Genomic DNA, 24,233 nt, shown 5'->3' with positions numbered 1-24,233 from the left:
TTTTAGGAGAATTACATCTTTCCCCGTGTAAAAAGCAACTTAAACGTCAATTCCTAATAACTTCTTTTAAACTTGTTAAATTCTATACTAAAATTTATGACATTTTACTCAGAAAAAATTACGTATTTGAGGGGGAAAAATTAATCGATCATGTGGTAGCTGTGCCAGGGTGTGGTTGTCATAATCAATGACGTGTTGCTGATCTAAAAAGTAATTTACATGCGAATGAATTAGCTTTTTTTTAAAAAAAAAAATCTAGGCCAGACTCGATTCGTTCATTTAAGTTCAATGTTCAATCCTTTTTGTCCTGTTTTGCTCAACAAAAATATTCCTTTTTGTCCTAGTTACGCTAGTTGGTCGTATCGTATAAGGTAGGTAGTAGTTACTTTTTTTTTTTTTGTTTGGTCGCAGGTAGGTGGTAGTTACTGCTTGTCAGTCGTTACACATCATTAATTAATATTAACTTTGAGCTTATTTTCTTATGTTATATTACTTTTCTTCCAGGACTTCTCATTTCAGTTATTAAATCAAGTTAGACGTGCAAACGAATGCCGAAAGATAAACGTAACACACTACACTACTAATCTGAACTATGTCACGATCACGAAATAAACTACGCATCTTACAACAATACTAGCGTCCTTCCATTCATAACCCCACCCACACACACAAAAAAACACGGGTATACCAATTTTAAGAGCCAGGCACGAACTTGGTGGCATAGACCCAAGCATTATTAGCCACAGGGTTATCAAGGTGATCCAACAGATTCTCCAACGGTCCTTTTCCAGTAACAATGGCTTGAACAAAGAAGCCAAACATGGAGAACATGGCCAACCTTCCATTCTTGATTTCCTTGACCTTGAGCTCAGCGAAAGTGACGGGGTCGTCGGCGAGGCCGAGAGGGTCGAAGTACTGGCCTCCGGGGTAGAGGTCGTTGCCTTCTCCGACGCCCGGAAGGCCGTTGATACGGAAGCCTTCGACCAGGCCCATGAGGACCACTTGGAAGCCAAGGACGGCCAGGATGCTCTGGGCGTGAACCAGGTTGGGGTTGCCTAAGTAGTCAAGGCCTCCTTCTGAGAAAATCTGAGCTCCTGCTTTGAACCACACTGGCTCCTTGAAGTCCACTCGCAGCCATTTCTCTAGAACTTCTGGTGTGATGCACCCTAGTGCTCCAAGCATCGCCCATCGCCCATGAATCACCTTCATTCAAATTACTGTCAAACTTTGCTCATCATTCTCTCAAAAGTACATGAATATAGACAAACAGTAACATTCTCTAATCTTAAATCCTAAACGTAGGAGCTTACTGATGAATTTGGTTTGTTTCACCTTAATCTTTTTCTTAATCTGTAAGCCAGGTGAAAAAAAATCTCCAAATTAGGAGAGAGGGAGTAAGAGATAACATTTTTAATATTGACCCTTTTCATAGTTAAATCATAGCTTCGCGCCTATTTATAATACAGGGGATTGTGGTTGAGATAGAACAAGGAAGAGGCAGTGTGCATTGCAGCATCAAGCATTCAAAAAGAAGAAACCATGGTTACCTCAAGAGCTCTGTTCCTAGCAAATGCTTCAGGATCAGCAGATAAGCCTGCGGTGTCCCATCCATAATCTCCAGGGAATTCCCCAGTCAAGTATGAAGGGGTTTGAGCTGAAAAGGGACCCAAGTATTTCACTCGGTCCGGTCCATACCACAACTCATTTCCCTGCTTACAAAACACAAACCAGAACCTCAAATACTGATATATATTGCGTCATTTTCTGTAAGACCTGATGAAATTATATTACCATGGTGTATTTGCCATTTCCGAGAGGGACAACATCTCTGAGAGAGTTGGAGATGGATGATCTGGTTTGACCCAGAAAAGGGGAAGGTTTAAGAACAGTGCTAGAGCTTGCTGAGGCTGCCATGAACGTGGATGCCATGACGTGCAAGCTTTCTCTTCTGGAAGGCACCAAAGTTGAGACCTTGATGGCTGAAGCGGAAGATATTATAAGAATGGGTCGTGAAGAGAATCGGAGAGATTGGTGGTGAAGAAGAGGGGAGGGAGGGAGTTGTGGTGGGGACGGCGTTGTCTAGGCGACCAATGAGAAGGCTTGCAAGGATTTGAAGTATCTCTAGCTCCTATCTTTTTATCCCATTTTATCTCTGCAAAAATGCTAATGTGGGCCTTGGGCCGCCGAAAAACGAAAGAAAAGTATTGGAATTGCGGTGAGCGTGGATCGAACACGCGACCTTCAGATCTTCAGTCTGACGCTCTCCCAACTGAGCTATCCCCGCAATTTGCTGTACTAATAGTGTCCTAAGAAAAGGCTTCGACAATTTTCCCTAGCACTTATAATTCTTAAATTTTCAATGACACTGTAATTTATGCATTTAGAAGATATGCGAATCATTGTTGCGCACTATATTAATTTTCCTATTCTTCTCTCTCTTTTTGAATGAGAAGGATACACAAAATATATATATATATATATATAAACTATTAAACAATTCTATCATCAACCATCATATTTTTTTTAAAGCTGAAAAAATAAGCCAAGCTCACTAACAGACCCGTTTAAGCTCATGTAATTAGAGAGTTGAGCTTGCAGTTAGGACCCTTAAGGGGTAAATGGTTTCAAACAGGCTAGTTCATTTAAGCCCCAATCTCCTGTGTAATATATATTTTTTCATCATGTAGCCTGTCTTATGTGGACTTTACCTAGTTGAACAAAGGCAAAACTTCAAACTGTATATGTATTATGTAAGTTGGAGCCCATATTTTCTGAAGAAGGGAAGGGAAAAAAAGTTAACCTTAATTATTCATTTCAGTCACGTGATTTTTTTAGTCTTCTCCTTCACGACTTCACCCTTCAGATAATCAAATTTAAACTTAGCTCATAGTCATTGAGACACTGATTGTCTCACCCCCACTTGCCCACTCTAGTCTCTAGATCTATCTTCAACGACGACCAATGCTGCATCAATCACTCCTCATTGACGCTCAATTCAATGACCAACGCTCACTAGTCATTCCCCACCTTCACTTTGCTAGCTATGAGTCTCTGACATCGGTGTTGTTTGAAGCTATTGAGTCTACAAGTCTCCAAGTTTCATTCATTAGAGTTTTCATTCATCAAGTCTACAAGTCTCTAAGTTCATGAAGCCCTCTCCTTCGACCAAATCCAACTAAGTCTGCGATGTGCTCATACATATCAGATATTAATTTCCTTCAACTGAGTCTCCAAGCTCACTTGTACTCTTCAAAGATCGATCAAATTTGATTGAGTCTGCAAGGTGCTTGTATTCTTTAACCTTCATTCATCTATTATTGCTCATAGGCTTGAGCTTTTTTCTCTTAACATTTTGCATTTTGCTTGAGTGTTTGTGTTTTGCTTTGATTTGTGAGTAATTTGTTCTTATGACTTTGATGCACTGATGTAGTAAGCAGACAACATTAATATTTAAGTATTTATGTGTATTGATTTAAAGATTTTCATGCATCCGTGGTTCTTGGTGGTGGATACTAGATAGATTCAGTTGATCCTTGCTTCATTGCTTGCTATCATTTTGATTGGGATTGTATTTCTAACATCTAGTTCATTTATATGTTGTTTAATTTATTTGCTTATTGGTTCTTGTAATTTGAGCTTATTGTGTTTACTTTATTTGCTTATTGTTACTTAGTCTATGTGATTTGACATTGGAGTAAGGTTTGATATTACAATGGAATAAATGAACTATTTTCAATTAAAAAAAAAGTAAAAGGGCTTGAAGTTCGTAGGGTCTTAAACTTGTTATGCTTAGGGCTGGGCTTTAGATATGAGCCATTTAAAGAACACTCGAGTTTAAACGACTTGACTAAGTCGGGTTAGCCCCTTTTTTAACTCTACTTCTTATAAGAGTTGATCAATTTTATAAAAAATATCTAATATATGATGTGTAGAGCATTTGCAAACATCAATCCTTTTTCACGACTAAAATAAAAAATACATCCCTGTTCTACTCTTTCGTTTCTATTTTTTTAACTTTGTAAATAAATATTTTTAGATCTATGATTCCATCTTGAACTTGATAGATATTTTATTTTATGATATTATTACTAAATTTAATATTTTTGTTAAGAATTCTAACATGATAAAGTTGATATTGTTTATTTAATGGTTTAAGAGTTACAAATGGATCGTGGATTCAATCGATTCAAACCTTGTTGATCACCTTAAAAGATTTTTTGGGTCAATCTCAAAGTAAATAATAATAGAAGGGTAGACTTTAAAAAAAAAAATCAGCAAAATGTATTTTTGTCATACTACACGCAAACTTAGTTTTATTTTAACTTTCGCGTATTGGAAAGTAATTCGAAAACGTATTTTTTTTTTTTTGGGCCAAGATTTCAGAATGTTTTGATACTTTGAAAAACAGTGCCTTCAAATGGCCTTTAATCAATCTTTCCCTTACAAAGATAATAGTTTAATAAACAGATACAAGTAATGGTATATTAAATAATAAAAAATATAAGTACCTCATCAAGCCAAAGTCATGTAAAAATGATTACTTATAATTAAAGGAAAAACAAAAAATGACCTGAAAAAGTGGTGAAGAAAAATATATCTATGATTAGTATCTACAATTTCAATGTTCTGTCTTAACCCAACTCCAACGGTAAGCTGTCTCCGTTTCATTTTCCAGTAATAGCATTTCCACTTCGAATTAATTTAAATATAAAAACGCATTCAATCTTAACCATCCAAAAACGATACAGATCACAATATCCCCACATCCAACGGCTGATAAACTTTTCCACAAATTCCCTCCGCACCACAATGCTCAAGTGTCGTTTTGTTTCCTCGACAGTCGACACTGCGCCATGCTCCCTTCCGCAGAAGAGCAGGGAGTAAACCAAGTATAGTTTAGAGGATGTTGAGACTGTCTCTTGAGCTCTCACTGAAGCATTAAAATTTCTGAATCGGCAAGAAGATTCGAACCAGTTTCGAAGAATCGTTAGGTCATGGAAACTTCAAAGAAAGAAATAGTAATCAAGAGGGCGGATGATCACTGGGCTTTCCTGGTAATCCCTTGATCATTATAGTTTTTCTCAAGGATTTGGTTTACTTGTTTAATCCCTTGATTCGCCTGGATCTTTTTAGGATTAGTAGACATCTGAGATTTTGTCTTCGTTGATTGCCATTTTGTTATGCTACCATCTTGATATCATCTCTGTTCTTTACCTAACAGAAAATCGTTACGCCTTCATAATTTTAGTTCTCTTCTGACATGTTTAGTTTGGAACGATATCGCCATAGTTTGTATTTTGTTGTTTTTTTTTTTGGTTAATTGGAAGAGCTGATGAATTTGTTTGCTGTGCAATTTGATCATCATTTCGAGGTATCAATTTGGTTTTGCATTTATTGATTGAAACGCTAAATGGTTGGATTCTCCTCTTGTTGCCTAATTGTCTGTCCCTTGTTTTTCTGCTGCTAGCGCTAGGGAAATGCGTGAAAGGAAAAGCAAGTTGAAAATTGAATTTGGTTTCATCTTCTGTGGACCCTAGAAGATTCAGCTTGTTACGTCTTTTAGTTTCGTTCATTTTCCGGCAGATATGAAGTTATGTTGGATGCATGAGACTTATACAACATCCTTTAACCAAACCGTCTTCTATTAGCATTTCTACTTATTATTCGCACCGTATCGTCATATTCTTGTCTGATATTCCTGAATAGCTATTCTGTCTCACAATTCATGGCTGATTGTTGCTTTTTGGTGCTTGACATACAGGAACATATTGAGGCCCCAATGTGGGCGGATCTGACTTTAGAAGCAAAGTCTGGGGGTGAAGACATGTGAGTTTTCTACTTGTATAGATATAATAAGGAAGTGTTGCTTTTATTTACTAAGGTTGTCAAATTTCATTCATTCGATGCTAACCTGTTTTTATTTATGTTTTATTATATTGTAGAAATGATGACTGGTTCAGCGAAAGCCACCTGTAAATTTCCTTCTTCTTCCCCTTTTTTTCCACGTTTAGCATGGCACGCATTAGTTTATGAAACGTTGTTTGACTACAATATTGGTATCTGCTCATTTTCAGGTTCCACCAGTGGTCTTCACATCAGTTAAAATCTAAATTTTCTAAATCTGGTGAGGAGATAGTGGCATCAGAACTTGACTCACAAGGACCACCTTCGCCAGAGCATCCATCTTCAGTCTCGAGATCAAGAGGAAAACACTATAGGAGCATGAAGTGGGGGATTAATCTGGATGTTTTGTTTGACAAGCAGCTTCCAGCTATGGGTTTTAGCAGGAGATGCTTCCAGAAAGTCTCTGGCTTTGGTCCGGAAGTGAAATCCAAAGCCTATGAGATCAAGTCAAAAGGAACGTCAAGTGCAAAATTGGGATTGGTTTCTGAATGCAATGCAAGTAGGAAAACCTTATCGAATTGTACCAAGTCCATGGCTACTCGTAGGAGCCTAGTGAATAGGCCAGGTTCCATGGAAAATAAGACCGGTGGGAGTAATTCAAGAAGTACAGTTACATCTGAGTATACTCAGCGACAGGAGAACTTGACGGAGGTATCTAGTAAACCATATGGTCAGAAAAGCCAACTTTCTTTCAGGAATAGTACTAGCGTTAGGAAAAGCTGTGCTGTGGAAAAAGCATCAAGAGTGGATATTAATGGTGATAGCAAGAAATCAAGGGCACGTAAATCATCTCATGGAAAGTCTAGTGTTGGCTCATGTTCAAACACTGTTCCAGATGGGAAAGAGGTGGCCTTTCTGAATCCTGAATCTAGGAGCAGATACAAGCTTCCCAACATATCCAGGAAATCTACTGTTCATATTGAGGAACCGAAACTGCTTGACAGATTGGGAACTGCAGTTGAATTTGCGAAGCCAAGTTGCCATAAAGCTACAAAATCATTGGTGAGAACTGAAAAGCTGCACTGCCCTTCGCCATCCATATTTTAATAATGTTATTTCAAAGCAATTCTTTGCCTGAGCCGCTATAGCTGGCTCTTTGGTAGGTCAATTCTGATGCCTTCTTTTTGCAGCACAAACTACCAATAGCATGACCTAAATCTGCTTCATCAGGATTCTTTTCTTCTGTTTTCTTTGAAAGTTTTTTGGTGAATCAGTGACAATTTCTTTCCTAATAATCTTCAAATTAAGCTAGAATTTAGACGTATCTTTTTGCAGTTCCACCGTCAGATTGTACGTTCAAGGGCTCGGTTAGCTGCCAATAAACAAAATTCTTCTGCTAGTGCTACAATGGAGCAAGTGGAAAATGGCAAGCTTAATGGTTTAGCTGGCGAGAGAAATGAGAACACCGCAAGTTCTGCAAGTTATGTAGCAGTACATCGAAAAAGCAGTACAAGAGATGTGCCTGCTGGGGGGCCGCCCACAGACCAGAGAATCACAGAACGCAACATTCTGCAGAAGAGTACCAGAGCAGGATTAGCTGCTTTGCAAATGCAGGTTTTAAGTTCTCTATTCTTTTGCTTTAATAAAATCATCCAATATCAAACTTTTGTGATCTAACAAGGTGTATAATATTTAATTCATAATGAACTTCAAAGAAATTATATTGAAGGTTCATGCGATCTTGAAAGGTAATGTAGTGTAAGTAAACCCTTGATGAACTAGTAGTTGAAAGATCCTAAATGCCCATCTTACAATTGCAATGCTTTCTTCTTTTAACTAATAGGAAGATTCAGGCGATGTCGAAAGGTTTGTGACATATAGCTTAACTTTCCTCGTCTTGTAGGATATTAGTAGAATGTATTGATTTTTTATTCCCTACATTGTTCCCCATTCAATGGGTACTAGAATTTTGTTTTTGGAGTTTGGATATGCTGTTTAGCGTGATGCTGAGCTCTATGGGCGTAACGGCATAACGGTGTAGTATAACTGCTACGTAGATCTTATTTTAATTTTTCATAATTTTTAGTTTGCCCCTCTATTTGTTTCTCCTCCAACTTAAGCTAAGTTCAAGTGTGAAAGGCATAGGTCATCAATTGTCTCTTGCATATCAGTTTTTTCATTTGGATGCAGTGTTATCCTTTATCATTTCGTTAGAGATATTATTGTCTGAGTCCGGGCTCAAGAATAAAGTGAAATACGTTTGATTTTCTTGTTGCCTTTTCGTCAAGGAATTCCCATACAATTTCTCTATGCTATAGTTCTTTGATGGAAAATTTTGTGACAATATTTTGCCGGCAGAATTGGCGCATTCTGATTTTTTTTTTCTTTTGGGGGGGGGGGGGGGGGGGAGTTTTTAAGTTGGTCTTTCCCATTTTTGTCACCGTATGTTTTTAAAGTCTTATCCAAATGTTGTTTCAGGGAAAGGCTGCGCATGATGCTAAAAATGCTACCCATCTGTCCAGAAGGATCTACTTTAGATAAGGTTAGAGCTACATACTATGACCCTGCGTATGGTGCAATATGAGTACGTCTCCACAATTCTTTTTTTTTTTTTTTTGGTCGCTCCACCGTATTGAATGTGCACGTTTGTAAATGGACACTTTTCTTGGGTTGCTTTTCAAGCCCATTTTACAAACCCTTCACAATGCGCGGTCGCTTCCTTTTTTTTTTTTCCGCCCCACAAAAACAATCGGATTTCCTTTGTCATTTTAGCCATTAAGAGCACACATGTTCTTGGGAAAATGACAAAAAAAAAGTTCCAACCAATTTCAAAGTACCAAATTTCAGAGATTTTTAAGTTTAACTTTTAATTTTGTAATTTTATTGTGATAAATTTATAATTTATTTTTAAAATTTTAACATGGTTGAAAATTATTTTTCAATTAAAATTTGAAACACAAATTACAAATTTATTATAATAAAGTTGTAAAATTGAGAATTAAATTTACAATTCGGTTGAGAATCAATTTGAATTAATTGGTCCTTAGAACATATCTTTCTCCCTATATTCTTCAAAGGGTATCAAGTATCATAGTTGGAAGAAGGATAAGTATACTTTTGAAAAAGAAAGGGAGGGAGGGGAATAAATTATAAATATAAGAATCTTACTAAAGTTCGGAATATCTCGCATGTAAGTTCACAAGAACTTGTGGACCTGGTTGTGAAAGTTGGGTGGAATGAAACTATTGAATGAAGATAGTCAGGCCAGAGCTCATGATAGAAGTACTCTGAATCAAAAATATATTATACTAGTATATAGATTTTGGTCTATTTTAATTTTAAATGCAAGTGTGATTAATTTTTTATAATTTTAAAAGTGTTCAATTTTGTCTCTATCTATCCCATTTAAATTAATATTTCATATAAAACTAAAATAACAAATAGTTATTCCTTTATTTATTGTTTATTTTAATTATTTATAAATAATGAATTTATCTTTTTATTAAATATAAAGATATTAAGAAAATTTGAGGGTGCATATGATATATTCATAAAATCTGGTATAAGTTGCACATAATCTAAGAAACTAAAATAACTTGGGGTTAATTGGGAAATTAACTCTAAAATTATAAGTTCATAGATGTTAGAAATTTTAAACTCATTTACAGTGCAATATTCTTTTCCAACAATGTTACCCTTATTATTAACAAAAAAATTTTAAATTGTTAATTGACTAAAAAATTAAAAAAAACATTTTAAAAATTTAAAAAAGATAAAAATAAAAAATTATAGACGAGATCCTGAAAAGTTTAAAAAAAAAACAAGAAAATTTTATTGATCTTTTGTTGTAACTTTGAAGTTTTTTAAATAATTTTTAATTAATTAACAGTTGAAATTAATATCCATTAATAGTAGGATAATTATATAATGAAAAGGAAAATTAAAGCAAAAATAAATTTAAAATCTCACTTCTAGATCTCTAGTTTAGGACTAATTTGTCATGTAACTTGATAATTTATCTAACAAAAACCTCGTATGAATCAAGAGTTGTTTCAAAACAATTATTGTGAAATTGATGCAAATTAAAAAAAAAAATCCTCTAAAAATGATACAAGGATGAAATTGTCAACTTCTAAACCAAAAACAAATTGAAACTTTAATGAAGTTACCAACAAAAAACAATAAAACATTTGAACATGAGAAAAAAAAAATCATGCATTCAAATTCTAACAATATAAATGTTCCTAGAGCAAGAACCACTAATAAATGGGAAAATTGCAATTAAGAATCATTAGAACAAATTTATATTAATTAAAGACAAGTTGTTGTCAAAACTTAAACAGAAAATAAACCTGAATAAATTATTATTAATTTACAATGAGTTGTTAAATCAAGAATAGATACTTATTGATAAAAGATTAATTTGAATCAACAAGCATCTATTTAATTTTGACAACAAATAATCTTTAATTGATATAAATTTACTCCAACAATTTTAGTGGTCCTTGATTGATATTTTTTCTTAATAAACCTCATGAAGAGGGGAGAGAATATTCAGGGAACCCTCGAGTGCCACGGTTCATGAATCCAACCGTGCTGAAACCTTGCACCCCTTGATGTCACATCACATTATTTTCCAAACCAGGATAAACATTTTCAAAAATTTTTATACAAGGTAATTTATCGATAATTATAATTAACACTGTGACTACAAAGCCAGCATGACCTTTGGGAAATAGTCCACCCGATTTTCACCTTCTTAAAGCTCCGTAGTTTTTTGTTACCTGCAAGAACAAAAGCTGTCATCTCCACGGTAAAAAGATGAAACTGTGAGTTCTCAAGAAAGCATCATATTTTAATGTAACCCAAAAAAAAAAAAAAAAAAGGAACGTATCATGCTCTTAACACGAACGACGATAGATCAAAGCCAAGGGCCAACGGAATCTTTTCCCATTAACAGTCACAGTAACTGCATTTTTCTTTTTTAATCAAAAACTGCATTTAACTCTGTTTAACAGATCGCTCTGACATACAGTTGACTTTTTGAATGAAATCTTTTTGCACTAAAAAAACTGCGTCTAAATCTTGCTAGAATTACACTTGGTATTAACATTTTCTGCAAAATAAGATGGCATTTTCTGCAAAATAAGATTGCATGAAATGAGACTGTATTGTAAGCTAAACCAAATTAAATAAGAATGAAAAATCATTCCAAGAGACGGCTCTTCCACCAAAATTAAACTTCCCTGTTCCCAAACAATAAGCAGGTATCCCCACAGTAGAAGTGCAGTACATTGCATGGATAACAGCAGAAATTATTTTACGCTCAATATTTTCAATTTTGACATGGACAGCATTAATAATATCGAGATATTTTTATCCAAAAAAAAAAACAAAATCAAGATATTGAGAGACTTGTCAGTTGGCATAAAAATCGTGATCCTTGCCTTTCAAACACTAATTCCACTTGATCCAACCTACAAATACCGTCGGTAGCATACAAGAGTAGTTATAAAGTAAATGAGTCAGAAACCACATTGGAGCAACACCCGTGAAGGGAAATGGTGAAACAAAGGAAAGCAAGAAAGTGAAACAAAAATTTTGAAAAGGATGGTATGATGGCAATATAAAATTGACAGGAAAGAAATCAAGAAACTATATTAAAAAAGGAAAATACGAACCCGAGGTAAGTTACTTAATTTCTTCCTGACATTGTCTTCATCGTCGTCGTCGTCGTCGTCATCATTATTGTTCATGAACATTTTATGGATTGATGAGTTATCTGATTTTCTTCCTCTTTTAGAAGCTCGATTAGACCCTCTAGCTCGTCCTTTGAAGCAGCTCTTTTCCTTCCTGGGAGCTCTCCTTCATTTTCCTTCACAATAAAATATAAAGTACATATTAACCATATTATGTTTCAAAGACGAACCATCGCATAAGGCTCACAAAATTGTCAGATCACAAGTATTGGACTGGCACATAAGGAATCAAAGAGACTTTGAAATTTAGAATTGAGGGGAGTAATTCAATGAAAAAGAAGTGGAGTTGGCCCCTACCGAACTGTCATCAATCTCTTCTACTTCATGTTTTCCAGCATCTTCACTAGAAGCAGAATCATTCTCAGCAACACTCTTTGATGCCAACCTGCATTAACAACAAAGCCTTAGGTACCGCAAAAGCAAATGGTTGACGAGAACAGAAGCCTGATCATCCTAAAATACTAGAATATAGATATCCAGGAAGACTTCATGCCCAATCATGTATCTATCCGGTGCTATCAATTTTTTGTCATGCTTGAGTATCATATATGCAATCCAAGTAGCCAACCCTGCCTAGTGGGGTAGGGCTTGTTCTTCTTCTTCTTGTTGTCGAGTATCACATACGCCCTTACAAACTGGTAGATATACATGCCACAACAGGGACACATGAAAACCCCTAAGACTTGTATTGATCGATATCCATGTCTCCTTTGAATTTACTCTGTTGCAAAGAATCAAAAAGACTTCAAAAAAATTATCCATCAATAATAAAAAAAACCTCTGAGATGGGCGAAACCCTAATGATGCATCAAGAGTCGTTTGCTTCATGGTGCTGGAGCCCCTGCCCCTGCCCCTGCCCCTGGCCCTCCCTCTTGAAGGAGTTTGAGATGGTCCAGAGGACCCTTTACGACCTCTAGTGCTTGGCTTTGAGCCAGATATCTGCATGGTATCTTCGTCATCGCTAAAAGAAATTGCATTTCCCAAACCAGCAGCACTTCTGCTTTGGAATTCCTATATAAAGTTAAAACGAGAAGCTAAGAATACAAGTGATGGCAAACATTGGCACCTAAAAACATTATCATCACGACTGAAATACTGGGTCCCATATCCCATGTTGAGATTACCTCCAATGGTTGAGCACTATCAGTAAACTGTGTAGGATCCTTGCCACGGATAGATCTCTCCTTGACACGTTCCTGAAGCAAAAAGTGAGGAAGAGCATTAATAAAGTCAGTCACAAGAACTATGTTACATGTGTCAATGTACTGAAACCATGGTGAGAAGCCACAGTAGCTGTAAAGGCTACTCCACAAAACCAAAGTGAACTACTGTCCAGTGTCCACAAAACCATATTGGATTTAGAGACAACTTAATCCTTAAATTGAAAAGAAAAAGAAAACAATGAATCTTCCAACCTCCATGCACTCTCCAACTTTAACAATCAAATCTTCCTCTTCAAACTTCACGGTATCAAAATCCTTAGCAATTTTGTTCTGTATAAGTAAAAGAGTAAGTCATCAATGTCTCTAACAAGGAGAAGAGAAAGGACAAGAGACATATATGCAATACACAATGTGTGCAGGAACAATAATAATAAGAAGCAGATTCCTTGTCGCCAAGCCCAAAATAATATAATACATAATGGGAGGATGTTCCAAGGTTGAATGGCAGAGACCAGACACATGGAAGATAAATGTAATACAGAATGCTCACTCGTGTTTCATCAAGATTGTATTTCACACAAGAATAGAATGCCATTTTCTCATCCTTGTCCACAAAATCGTGTAATGCAATACCCAAATCATTCACTGGAAGTATCTCCGTTTTCTGCAAAAGTATTAGGCAGATTTGTCAAAAATAAATAAATTGATCTGGCACCATATATATATATATGTATACGTATACGTATGTATGTAGAGAAACCTGTTAAAATAGAACTCCTAAAGGGATGTCAAGGAATTGTATCATACATTATAGATCAGGGGAAGGTTGCAGGGGAGCTGCCATAGTTCAAATGTGTGCAAGAGTCGCCATTACATTTGTCTTTTCTATCCTATCCAAAATTTTACAATCCATTTTCATTATCTTCGATGCAAACTCCAGCAAACCCTGATACCAGAAACGTTATTTGCTGTATCTCTATTCCCTACAACTAGCAAAGCCCAGATGAATATGGAGAGAGGTAGAACTCTTGTGCTAACAATGTCTTTTTATCTCTATTCTCTACAACCAGCAAAGCCCTGATACATATGGAGAGCTAGAACTCTTTTGTGTTAACAATGTCTTTTCTTCTTTCGATTATTTAGGGAGAATACATTAATCCCTTTAGTCTCTCCCTTCTAAAATTTTCCCTACTTTGGGTTGGGGGGGCAGGACAGGACAAAAACCGAATATAAACAATGTTTAGACCAAGATTCTAGAAAGTTAGACATATTGCAATATAGGGCGCAGCCTAGTAAATCTGAATGTTGGTCCTTTTTAAAATCATCAAGTATATATAAAAGCTATTAACAGAAAAGGCTGGAAGGCCTCAATAAATACCAGATTATTTTCAGTAACCAGTGCTTCAATAGTTTGCTGATTTAGTTCTTCTGGACGGAGTCTTTCTGAATCATCAATTTTACCTGCATTTCACAGAACCAAACAAAAATCTTTCAAGGTTAAACTATATCCATCAACAACAACAACAACAACAACAAGCCTTTATCCCACTAGGTGGGGTCGGCTACATGGATTGCAAGACGCCATTGTGCTCTATCATTTATTAAGCTTTTAGAAATATTATTAATTAAGAGATCACGTTCAACAACTTCCAAGAGTGTTCTCTTAGGCCTTCCTCTACCTCTCTTAATCGGACTCAAAGTTATATGTTCCACTCTTCTCACTGGTGCCTCCCTTGGTCTTCTTTGTACATGCCCAAACCATCTCAACCGATTTTCTACCATTTTTTCCTCAATAGGTGCCACCCTCACTTTTTCACGTATGTGCTCATTTCGAATTTTATCTTTACGTGTATGTCCGCACATCCATCGTAACATTCTCATCTCTGCTACTCCAACTTTATGCTCTTGCTGTCCCGTTAGAGCCCAGCATTCACTACTATATAACATTGCCGGTCTGATAGCAGTACGATAAAACTTTCCTTTAAGTTTATTAGGCACCTTACGGTCACAAATAACTCCTTTAGCTTTTCTCCAATTAAACCACCCAGCTTGAATTCTATATGAAATATCTCCACTGATTTCGCCATCATTTTGAATAATGGCTCCCAAATATCTAAACTTTTCCACTTGAGGTATAATTTGATCTCCCAATTTCACTTCCAAATTATTTTCGAATAGTCCTTTACCAAATTTACAATATAAATATTCCGTCTTATTCTACTCAGACGAAAACCTTTCGACTCCAATGTCCTCCTCCATAACTCAAGTTTGCAATTAACCTCTTCTCTTGTCTCTGCTATAAGAACTATATCATCCGCAAAGAGCATACATTTCGGGATTTCCTCTTGAATATGTTCCGTCAAAACATTTAAAATCAAGTTGAACAAATAAGGACTCAGAGATGATCCCTGATGTAGTCCAATCTTTATAGGAAAATCCTTTGTTTGACCACTAGGCGTTCTTATACTAGTTTTTACCCCCTCATACATATCTTGTATGGCTTTAATATAAGCAATCCGTACTCCCTTTTTTTCCAACGCTTTCCAAAGCATTCTCTTGGTATACGGTCATAAGCTTTTTCCAAATCAATAAAAACCATGTGTAGATCTTTATCTTTACAACGATACTTTTCCATTAATCCCCTTAGTAGATAAATCGCCTCTGTAGTTGATCTACCTGGCATAAAACCAAATTGATTCTCAGAAATACTTGTCTCCAATCTCAACCTGTGCTCAATTACTTTCTCCCACAATTTCATTGTGTGGCTCATGAGTTTAATCCCTCTATAGTTAGTACAATTCTGAATATCTCCTTTATTTTTATAAATAGGAATTAATGTACTTCTCCTCCACTCATCAGGCATTTTCTTGGACCGTAAAATCACATTAAATAACTTAGTTAACCATCTCACCCCTTCTTCACCTAAACATTTCCACGCTTCGATAGATATACAATCAGGTCCGTTAGCTCTACCATTTGCCATTTTCTTAAGAGCTTCCTTTACCTCCTTATCACGTATTTTTCGATAGAATGACAAATTTTGTTCTCCTTCACCAGTTACTAAATCCTCCAAGTTACTAGATGAATCCTCTCCATCATTGAAAAGTTTAGAAAAATAAGTCTCCCATCTATTTTTAATTTCATCATCTGTAACTAAAATTCTTCCCTCTTCATCCTTAATACACCTTACCTGTTCTAGATCTCTTGATTTTCTTTCCCTACTCTTGGCAATCTTATAAATATTTTGCTCTCCTTCCTTCGTCTCAAGGTTCTTATAAAATTCTTCAAAAGCTTTGGAACGAGCTTCACCCACAGCTCTCTTAGTTTCCTTCTTAGCCATACGGTACCTCTCCCAATTTTCCTCATTGTTACACAAATGTATGGCTTTAAAACAGTTCTTCTTATACTTGATTTTGTCCTGTACACTATTATTCCACCACCAAGACTCCTTATCTCTCGGACCAGACCCTTTCGATTCTCCCAAAACTACTTTTGCAACCTCCCGTATCTTTTTAGCCATATCCTCCCATATGATGTTAGCACTTCCCTGAGAATCCCAAATTCCTTTATCCAAAAGATTTTGCTTGAAAATATCTTGCTTCTCACCTTTTAATTGCCACCACCTAATCCTTGGTGTTACTACTTGTCGACGTTTTTGGATTTTACTCATAATACACACATCAAGGACTAGGACCCTATGTTGTGTCATTACAGCATCTCCAGGGATCACCTTACAATTTTTACAAAGTTTTCTATCTGTGTTCCTAACCAAAAGAAAATCAATCTGCGACCTTGAGGCTCCACTTTTGTAAGTGATGAGATGCTCATCTCTCTTCTTGAAACAAGTGTTGGCAATCTTAAAATCATACGCCAATGAGAAATCAAGAAGAGTTTGCCCTTCATTGTTTAGCTCTCCAAAACCAAAACCACCATGCACCCTCGCATACTGACCAGCTTCCCTCCCGACATGCGCATTAAAGTCTCCTCCAATAAAAATCTTTTCACTCTGTGGTATGTGTCGAATCAACCCCTCCAGATCCTCCCAAAATAATTCCTTAAGACTGGCTTCTGTCCCGACTTGCGGCGCATAAGCGCTAACAATATTAACAGTCTCACGTCCAATTATCATTTTTAAAGAAATAATTCTGTCTCCAATTCTGCTAACTTCTACAACGTTCTTCTTCCACTCCTTATCTATAATGATGCCTACTCCATTGCGTGCACTTACTTTTCCTGTATACCAAAGTTTGAAACCTTGAATATCCTTAGCTCTTTCTCCACGCCATTTTGTTTCTTGCAAGCAAAGGATATTGATTTTCCTTTGAATCATAACCCCTACAACCTCTACAGATTTACAATTTAATGTCCCAACATTCCAAGTACCAAATCTAATTTTGCTCTTATGGACTAACTTCTTTAGCCGCGTGCGTCAAACTATATCCATCAACATTTGGAAAAAAAAATAATAGCAAATGGAAAGTTCACCTTATTCCCCCCTTTTTTCAGCCTCAAACAAAATTATAATCACTTGCTTAAGCAAGTCACTTGATTGACTTGTACTTTGTTTTGTTATTTTGCAAAGAGATTATGGAGACTAAAATGGTATGGGATGTCTAAGCCCCACATTAAGCAGCATGATATGTTCTATGCAGCACCTAAGTGGGCTATTTCTCCCAAATCAACACCTATATTTTGGAGAGGACTCCCCACCCCACTTGAGTGCCCATTGGATAATTATTAATCCAAACAAAACTACCAATTCCTTAATTAGTCCAATGTTGATTCCACTCAGAACAAAAACAGTAGAGAAGGGTGGCTCACAACACATCAAACAATGTTTCAAAGTACACAACACAACTTGAGCTTCCACTGTTCCACAGGTTAAAAAAAAAAATCTTAGGAGGAAGGTCTTTCTTTTTTTCTTTCTTTTGTCTTTCTGCCGTCTCCATTACTGTTGTCTCAGTCCCATTTACCATTACAATGAAATAAGGGGTAAGAGAAACCAATGTCAGAACAAATAATAAGTTCAGAAAACTGATAAATTATGAATAGAGAGTGACGAGGGGATTCAGAGCTAAACACTTGAGAGGTTAATTCAATTACTGTGGGGAAAAGAAAGTACAGTGGGTTGATAAACCAGAAAAAAGTTGTGAAAAAGAAAGCGTATGCATGCATAATACTATATCAAACTATTAAGCATAATGAAAGATAACATCAACATTTCCAAAAAGAAAATATTTTTTAGGTGTATTATCAATGCGCAATCAAGTACCATACGTGGAACTTGTTGGATTAATAATTAATCCAAAATTACTTTTGATCATATGAATAAAAAGGGTACACAAAGGCAATCAAAATTACCTTCGCCTTTTGCCCTTTTTGTAGACTTTGAGAATATGAGAATGTCTTGGGGATTCGCAACCTAACATATTGAAGACCAATGACCATTATAAAAAAAATCTCTAGCAAAAATTAGCAGTAATTCACTATCAGGAAGAGAGATAAACAAAAGGACCTTTCCCACATATTTCTGCCCAAATCTTTGAGGATTTATAGTCATAAATCCCGAGTAGTCTACCTGATAAATAATATTGTCGACGTCAAGATTGTTAGATAAAAACATAATAGTATCAGAGGCAGCAGATGCCCATTATAGTCAATAGACTATGGCTTGAATAAAAATCTGTGCAGCTAAATGTCTTACAAAGGATTTGTGAAATTGAATTCATGTCACAAGAGAAAACCAAGTTGCATTGACTTTCCCTGGATTTATCAATAAATGATTGAAGATAACTAGCTTTCTAAGAGTGTAATGTAAAAACCAGTGAGATCATCGCAGTCAATTAGGAAGAAATGCCCTTGAGCGTTGAACATAAAAAGTGAACTTAAAAGTTTTGTTCCTTACATAATAATTACCTTGATACGTATTAGTGGAAGCTTAAGTTCTGCTCTATTCACAGCCTTTTTACTTGATTTTTCCAGCAGCTTTCCGACCTGAATCGCTGTACTATTATTTCTATATGCTAGCTAGAGCATTACAACGAGAAAGGGGAAATTCCAAGTGAAGTTGCTTTAAGCAAAAGTTGAATAAAACACAGGGTAAAAAAAAACAAAAAACAAAAAAACAAAATTGCCTTGGTCCAGGCCACATTTTGTAGCAGAATAACAAATTATAATGCAATGGAATGACCAAAATTTATCTCAAAATAGCCTTTTTGTGGAACCAGAGAAGAAAACATTTATTTACAAGAAACTTGACTTACCTTTTCAAGAAAAGACTTCATGAGTAACCAAAATACATTAGGAGAAAATTTAATTAAGAAACTAACATTACCATCAATATTAGGAGACATACATACCACTTTGTCCAAATGTTCAAGAACTGAATTTTGATCATTGGGATCAATATCAGGTTCATCCTTCAATATAATCTGCACCATGAAGATTTCAATCACACAATTTCAAGTTCTCTTAATTGAGTGTGTTTCAAACAGAAGGAGAAATGTCTGTCCCAATCACAGAAGAATAAAATAATATTGGTTATCATCTTGCCTCAGTATACTCAAAAGGCCTCACAGACATGAGAGGTATTTTAGTTGGACGATACTGATTGCCCTGTCAATAATCATCAATTTAAGCCCTTGAAATTGAAAAAGAAGAAGAAGAAGAAGAATATAAAGCATGGTAGCTGCTCTTATGAAGCCATTTTCTAGATTCCCATTCATGGACAACCTTTATTTCCAGAAGAAGTACATGTTTTGGTTTTGATTCTCCATCAATCAGTGATGTGGCAACAGAAGAACCTGGTTGCGATATGTGAAATCCCATTCCGGGAACTTCCTAAAGAAAAATCCACATTAAGTTAAACAGCGCAATACATACAATACTTATATGGGCTGACCTTTAATCAATGCACCTGTGGATCGACCAAACATTCATGTTCATGCCCCCACACAATGAAGTCCAGGAAACGGGGCAGGAGGTGCTCATTTATTGCATTTCTTGGATTTGCTTTCACCCTGCATATACCATGTTAGAAAATTGGATCAGTCTCCAAGTAGATTAAAATCTATAACTCGGATGCTCTAAACCATGCACATGAACAAAGTTTCAAGGACAGTACGCAGATGCAGATCTCATGCAGATCAGCATCTCATCTTGAACCACACTATTTGATGGAATCTCTAGAAAAAGCACAAACTCACAGGTAGGTACAAACCTGTTCTGGTGAAGTACCAAAATGTTAAACCAATCAGACACCTGACATCCTTCCTGAGATTCAGGCCGCATCCATTGTACAGCATGTGGTGTCTGAAGGAAAAATAATATACCACATCCATAAGCGAGCACAATTAAATCCATAGATGAACTGCTTGAAAGAAGATTTTGTCTGAGCATACTTGAAACATCCTATTGAGCCTTTCATCCCTAATGTTCCCCAGGCCATACAAAGCTACAGCTGTTGAACCCTGCAATTTGTGGAGATACATCTCAGAAGTGATTAACACATTGGAAGGTCCTAGTTTTTCCATCTTCTAAAGAATGGAAAATTTGTACTCGAACCCATTCTGGTGTTACCAATGTTCAAAACAAACCTTCTTGATAAGAATAGGGTAGACATTAATCTGTCCAACACCAGAACCACCGAGAACTGCTTTTCCAAAATAGTTGACAAGATTACATGCTGAGAGAATATCAACTGCAGAAAGGTTGTCCTGTCACAATCATTTAGTGAGGCGTACATATTTATTGTAGCTAAGACGACCTCTAGATGCACTATAGCATATACTTATTAATTGAAAGGAATAGATTTCAAACAAGATTTCCTAACCCATGCAACATATTTAAAGAAACATCATAGTGAAAGGAGTGCTTTAATGCATCCAGTTCTAAAACAACCATTTCCAACAACTGTGGAGGACTTTTTAATGCATGTTTACTTGCTTCCAGCCTACTTAATTCGTCAGATTCAAATGCAATATTGAACTCCTCGCTCAAGGATACCAGATTTAAAAAATAATGAATGAAGTTGGTAATTGATAAGGTTTATCGGGAAGAAAGAAGAATAGCAGCCTGCCCAGGTCTTGTATCTTGTATACATAAGAAACAGAAGAACTTTAAGCAAAACAACAGTTGCCTTGGCAACCATAGTAAGTAAATATCCAAAAATTATGTATAATTTTATGACAATACTCATACCACGCCTGCTGGATCATCATGATTTCCATGAATGCTGAAAATTGGCAAGCCCACATTGAAGTGAGGGTCTTCATAATTCACATGACCAAATCTGTTAAAACAAGAAAAGGGGAAAAGACACAAGTTGTACACATTGAACCAGGTGAAGCGAAGCTTTTTGGTATTTTACAATAGCAAGGAGAGCGCTCAAGTATAACGTGAATAGAAATGAATATGTGATCATATATGAACTGCTCTGTGAGCATGAAATCTAATATATCCAGAGTATTCATTAGCAAAAGCAAGGTAAACCGAAAATTATATAACAAAGCAGGATCAGTCTAAGCAGAAAAGGGGTTAAAAGAGCAGAGAAAATGCTAGAAGATAGCCCATATATAATTATCTACTAAAATAAACTTCAATTGAAAAGGATTAAACAGGTTGCTGCAGAAGTAATCAGCATGGCCAGCAGAGATTTTAGTCTGACTAAGCAATTGAAAATAACATAAATTGGTTGAAAATACCTGCCAAAATTAGTTGCCAATTAGTTGCTAATTACATAAATTTCTTACACATTCTGAAAATTAACCGTTTGATCACTGACAACTTCAAACTGCACTGGCCGATCATTAAGACAATGTCGACGTAGAATCTCAATAGCCTTAACCAATGTTGATCTCGATGGCTTATTCTCGTGGAAAAGATCGCCACCAAGTAACAAAAAATCAACCTGACACCGTATACAAATACATTCCATCAAATAATCTCCATGAGCCGACATAAAATCCCATGCACAACAAGCATATTTTGAAACAAAAACAATATGCCAAGTACTAAGGAGAGGAGCAATTTCCATTAACTGGCTTTTGAGCTGTGAGGATTTTTGCTCACTCCAAAAAAACTAGAAGCAACTCAAAAGAATATCAACGAACCTAATGTGTCAGCAGAATAACATAGGCAAGAAGATAAACAAATAAGAAGTATAGAGAAAAACGAAGAAGTCAAAAGAGGGAAACACCTGCTTCTGCTCAGCTATTGAGCAAATTTCATCAAATGCTTGGAATGAGTCATGACGTCGTATTTCGTCCTTCTCCATGTAGCCAAGGTGGCAGTCCGTAGCTACAAGTATGCGAAGGGTGTCGCTAGCGTCGCCCATGTATAATTCTTTCTCGCAATGCTACGACAAGTGCCGTTACGCAACAAATGAAAAACAGAGTAGCAAACGAAGAAGGTGGTGGTGATTGAGTTGAAGAAGGAGAAGAAGAAAGCTGAAACGGAGAATATGCCGTAACCGCGAGCGAGGAAATCTGGGCGCGGCGGTCGTCGGAGAAGAAGAGAACCCCAGTGCCAGCAGCGCACCACACTCGACACAAAACGACGTCGCTCAGCAAAAGGAGAAAAAGGTGGGATATTCGGAAAGGCGGGAGTTCCCCGATTTATTATTATTAATTATTAATTATTAATTAATCTATCGTCGATTTGCGAGCGGTGAAATCACTGAAATGGTGGTGAAAATTGACTAGAAGTTAAAATATTATTATAAGTTTATAACCTTCCACCCCAACCGAAAAAAAAAAAAATTTATGACCATTTAACATTATTAGTTATTATTTTAAATTTAAAAATATATCACCATTTAACATTAATTATCATTTTAAATAAGTATTTAAATTTAAAATATTTCAAAATATTCTCTTAAATTTTAATTCGATATCACTTAACCGTTAAAATTTTTTTTTTTTGCATTAGTATAAATCAGGACCGTCTTGTAAATAAGATTATTTATTTATTGTAATTTTATGCTTGGGGAACTAAGATTTGGGTATTTTAGAGAAAAAAAATTGACAACTACTTTTTTTGAGTAGGTACTAAAATGTCCAAGATATCTCGATGTCATTCTTCCTTTATATGTTATTGACATGACATGCGATCCACTAACGTTAATTTGTGTATTGTAGTAGTAATTTATGATTTAGCATTTACACTTTTAGAAGAAATTAGTGCAGGGTTACTTCTTAGGTTAATTTAAACTTTATAGTCAAAACATCGTTTTAAAGCAATTTACATACTAACAGCATTCCGCCACGTGTATTTTTAAGGTTCTAAATGAACTGGGTCACGCTCTACAATTGTACATGCTTTTCAAAATGCTCTGTAGTGGGATGATGGATGAGAGAATGAATAGAGAAAAATAAATCCGACTTGTATTAATTTGAATGCACAGTACAATATTTATAATCTCAGCAAATGAGTTGACACGTGTACAATAACCACTATAATTAACTGACGAACAAGCTTAACTAAAAATATTTTAACAGACTCCAATACTCTTAAACAAACCGGAACCCAGGTATTGAAAAACACTCACAGATGCTCAGAGGTCATTTCCAAGAGCCAATCCTAAAAATCCCAGAAAACTTTATAACAAACACCCCCCCAATAAATCATGCTCAAATTTAATTCTTCTTCACGATGATTGGGAATCCTCTCAATGCATTATTTCCATACGTATGGTACAAACCGAATCTTAAGTTTTAATAAGGGAAACTAACAACATGCTCAAGCAACAACGTTGTTATTTCTATATCAAAAACGAGGAACGTGTAAAATACGTCACTGTTCAGCAACGGCGGCCTATGCAACAGTCGGTAAGGATCCATCTTCAGGGGTTGCGAACCCAGTCCATGTCTTGATTTGTAGGATCAGTTCTTTGAGCTCTGTATGACAGCAATACCCAAACAACACAAAAATACAGAGCCATAGGAACACGCAGATCCACAGAACGAGCCTTGAAATCATGCTCAGAGCTAAAATAGAATCTATACTCTCAAGGAGCAGCATGAGGAGGAGTGGGGCTGGGTTTCTCTTATGCATTTGAGACAACGTTGCCGATAACGTTGTCAGAGACGAAACTGATTTGATGAGAACCATGGCCTTATAACAGAGTCGTTTGCTGAGGAGGAGGCCTTTCCTGTATCTGTGATCTTCAAGGTAAAGAGTATGCTAAGCAACCAAGTGAACAAGCTGTAATATATGTTCATAGCTTCTTTTTGGGTATCATCCTCAATGCTCCTAGATCACATCAATGATCAGCTGAATTATCCTCAAGAAGAAGAAGAAGAATTGAGAAACAGAGTATGTACCTTATTATTGCAGCGAAGACTTTTCCAGCATCTTTGATCTTCATTATGACGGTGGAAAGAAACGAAATTATCTGACTATAAGAATTCTTTGCTGTTTCTTTGAGGGACGTCATTATATTCTCGAGCCTAATTTGCGTCAAATATGA

At 36.1% G+C, this 24,233-nt stretch overlaps 3 protein-coding genes and 1 non-coding gene across 6 annotated transcripts; 1 reads left to right on the top strand and 3 right to left on the bottom strand.

The window, feature by feature from the left end:
• Positions 1-622: 622 nt before the first annotated feature.
• LOC129312570 (chlorophyll a-b binding protein 3, chloroplastic) lies at positions 623-2,066 on the bottom strand. Of its 2 annotated transcripts, none has more exons than XM_054955229.1 (3): positions 1,792-2,066; positions 1,548-1,712; positions 623-1,203 (listed from the first exon to the last, which is right to left on the bottom strand). In XM_054955229.1, exons 1-3 carry the CDS (start codon positions 1,927-1,929, stop codon positions 694-696), a joined length of 813 nt encoding a protein of 270 aa, XP_054811204.1. In that variant the 5' UTR covers positions 1,930-2,066; the 3' UTR covers positions 623-693. The 2 variants fall into 2 exon arrangements, with proteins under 2 accessions (XP_054811204.1, XP_054811205.1); XM_054955230.1 differs by having other exon boundaries at positions 1,548-1,709; positions 1,792-2,060.
• A 145-nt stretch (positions 2,067-2,211) lies between these two features.
• Positions 2,212-2,284, bottom strand: TRNAF-GAA (transfer RNA phenylalanine (anticodon GAA)). Its single transcript has one exon. It is a non-coding gene; the product is annotated as a tRNA-Phe (tRNA).
• Positions 2,285-4,840: 2,556 nt separating this feature from the next.
• LOC129314224 (uncharacterized) lies at positions 4,841-8,518 on the top strand. 2 transcript variants are annotated; one of them, XM_054957584.1, is made up of 6 exons: positions 4,841-5,054; positions 5,762-5,826; positions 5,943-5,972; positions 6,075-6,906; positions 7,180-7,454; positions 8,323-8,518. In XM_054957584.1, the coding sequence occupies exons 1-6, from the start codon at positions 4,995-4,997 to the stop codon at positions 8,426-8,428; spliced, it is 1,368 nt and encodes a 455-aa protein (XP_054813559.1). In that variant the 5' UTR covers positions 4,841-4,994; the 3' UTR covers positions 8,429-8,518. The 2 variants fall into 2 exon arrangements, with proteins under 2 accessions (XP_054813559.1, XP_054813560.1); XM_054957585.1 differs by having other exon boundaries at positions 7,180-7,458.
• Positions 8,519-10,397: 1,879 nt separating this feature from the next.
• On the bottom strand, positions 10,398-22,329 carry LOC129313553 (double-strand break repair protein MRE11). The gene is given in 22 exon segments (XM_054956773.1): positions 10,398-10,628; positions 11,526-11,680; positions 11,683-11,719; positions 11,901-11,988; positions 12,382-12,614; positions 12,728-12,799; positions 13,019-13,096; positions 13,317-13,430; positions 14,145-14,227; positions 18,128-18,188; positions 18,282-18,344; positions 18,683-18,760; positions 19,126-19,197; positions 19,319-19,381; positions 19,499-19,606; positions 19,683-19,785; positions 19,986-20,077; positions 20,167-20,235; positions 20,362-20,481; positions 20,966-21,056; positions 21,517-21,674; positions 21,963-22,329. Coding segments are annotated over 22 exon segments (2,109 nt in total). The 5' UTR covers positions 22,101-22,329; the 3' UTR covers positions 10,398-10,595.
• Between the last annotated feature and the right edge of the window lie 1,904 nt (positions 22,330-24,233).

This window comes from Prosopis cineraria, unplaced genomic scaffold (genome assembly GCF_029017545.1).
Source record: "Prosopis cineraria cultivar Desert tree isolate PC_DT_omini unplaced genomic scaffold, ASM2901754v1 PC6, whole genome shotgun sequence".
NCBI lineage: Eukaryota > Viridiplantae > Streptophyta > Magnoliopsida > Fabales > Fabaceae > Prosopis > Prosopis cineraria.
The sequence above is the reverse complement of the archived record's forward strand: the minus strand, read 5'-3'. Positions and strand labels throughout refer to the sequence as shown.

Bases quoted from the DNA above. Each gene is read 5' to 3' on its own strand.
- LOC129312570 (XM_054955229.1), bottom strand. From the start codon at position 1,929: ATGGCATCCACGTTCATGGCAGCCTCAGCAAGCTCTAGCACTGTTCTT. The intron at 1,713-1,791 runs GTAATATAATTT...GTGTTTTGTAAG, and splicing joins GAAATGGCAAATACACCATG to CAGGGAAATGAGTTGTGGTA. The intron at 1,204-1,547 runs GTAACCATGGTT...ATTTGAATGAAG, and splicing joins CTAGGAACAGAGCTCTTGAG to GTGATTCATGGGCGATGGGC.
- LOC129314224 (XM_054957584.1), top strand. From the start codon at position 4,995: ATGGAAACTTCAAAGAAAGAAATAGTAATCAAGAGGGCGGATGATCAC. The intron at 5,055-5,761 runs GTAATCCCTTGA...CTTGACATACAG, and splicing joins ATGATCACTGGGCTTTCCTG to GAACATATTGAGGCCCCAAT. The intron at 5,973-6,074 runs GTAAATTTCCTT...GCTCATTTTCAG, and splicing joins TGGTTCAGCGAAAGCCACCT to GTTCCACCAGTGGTCTTCAC.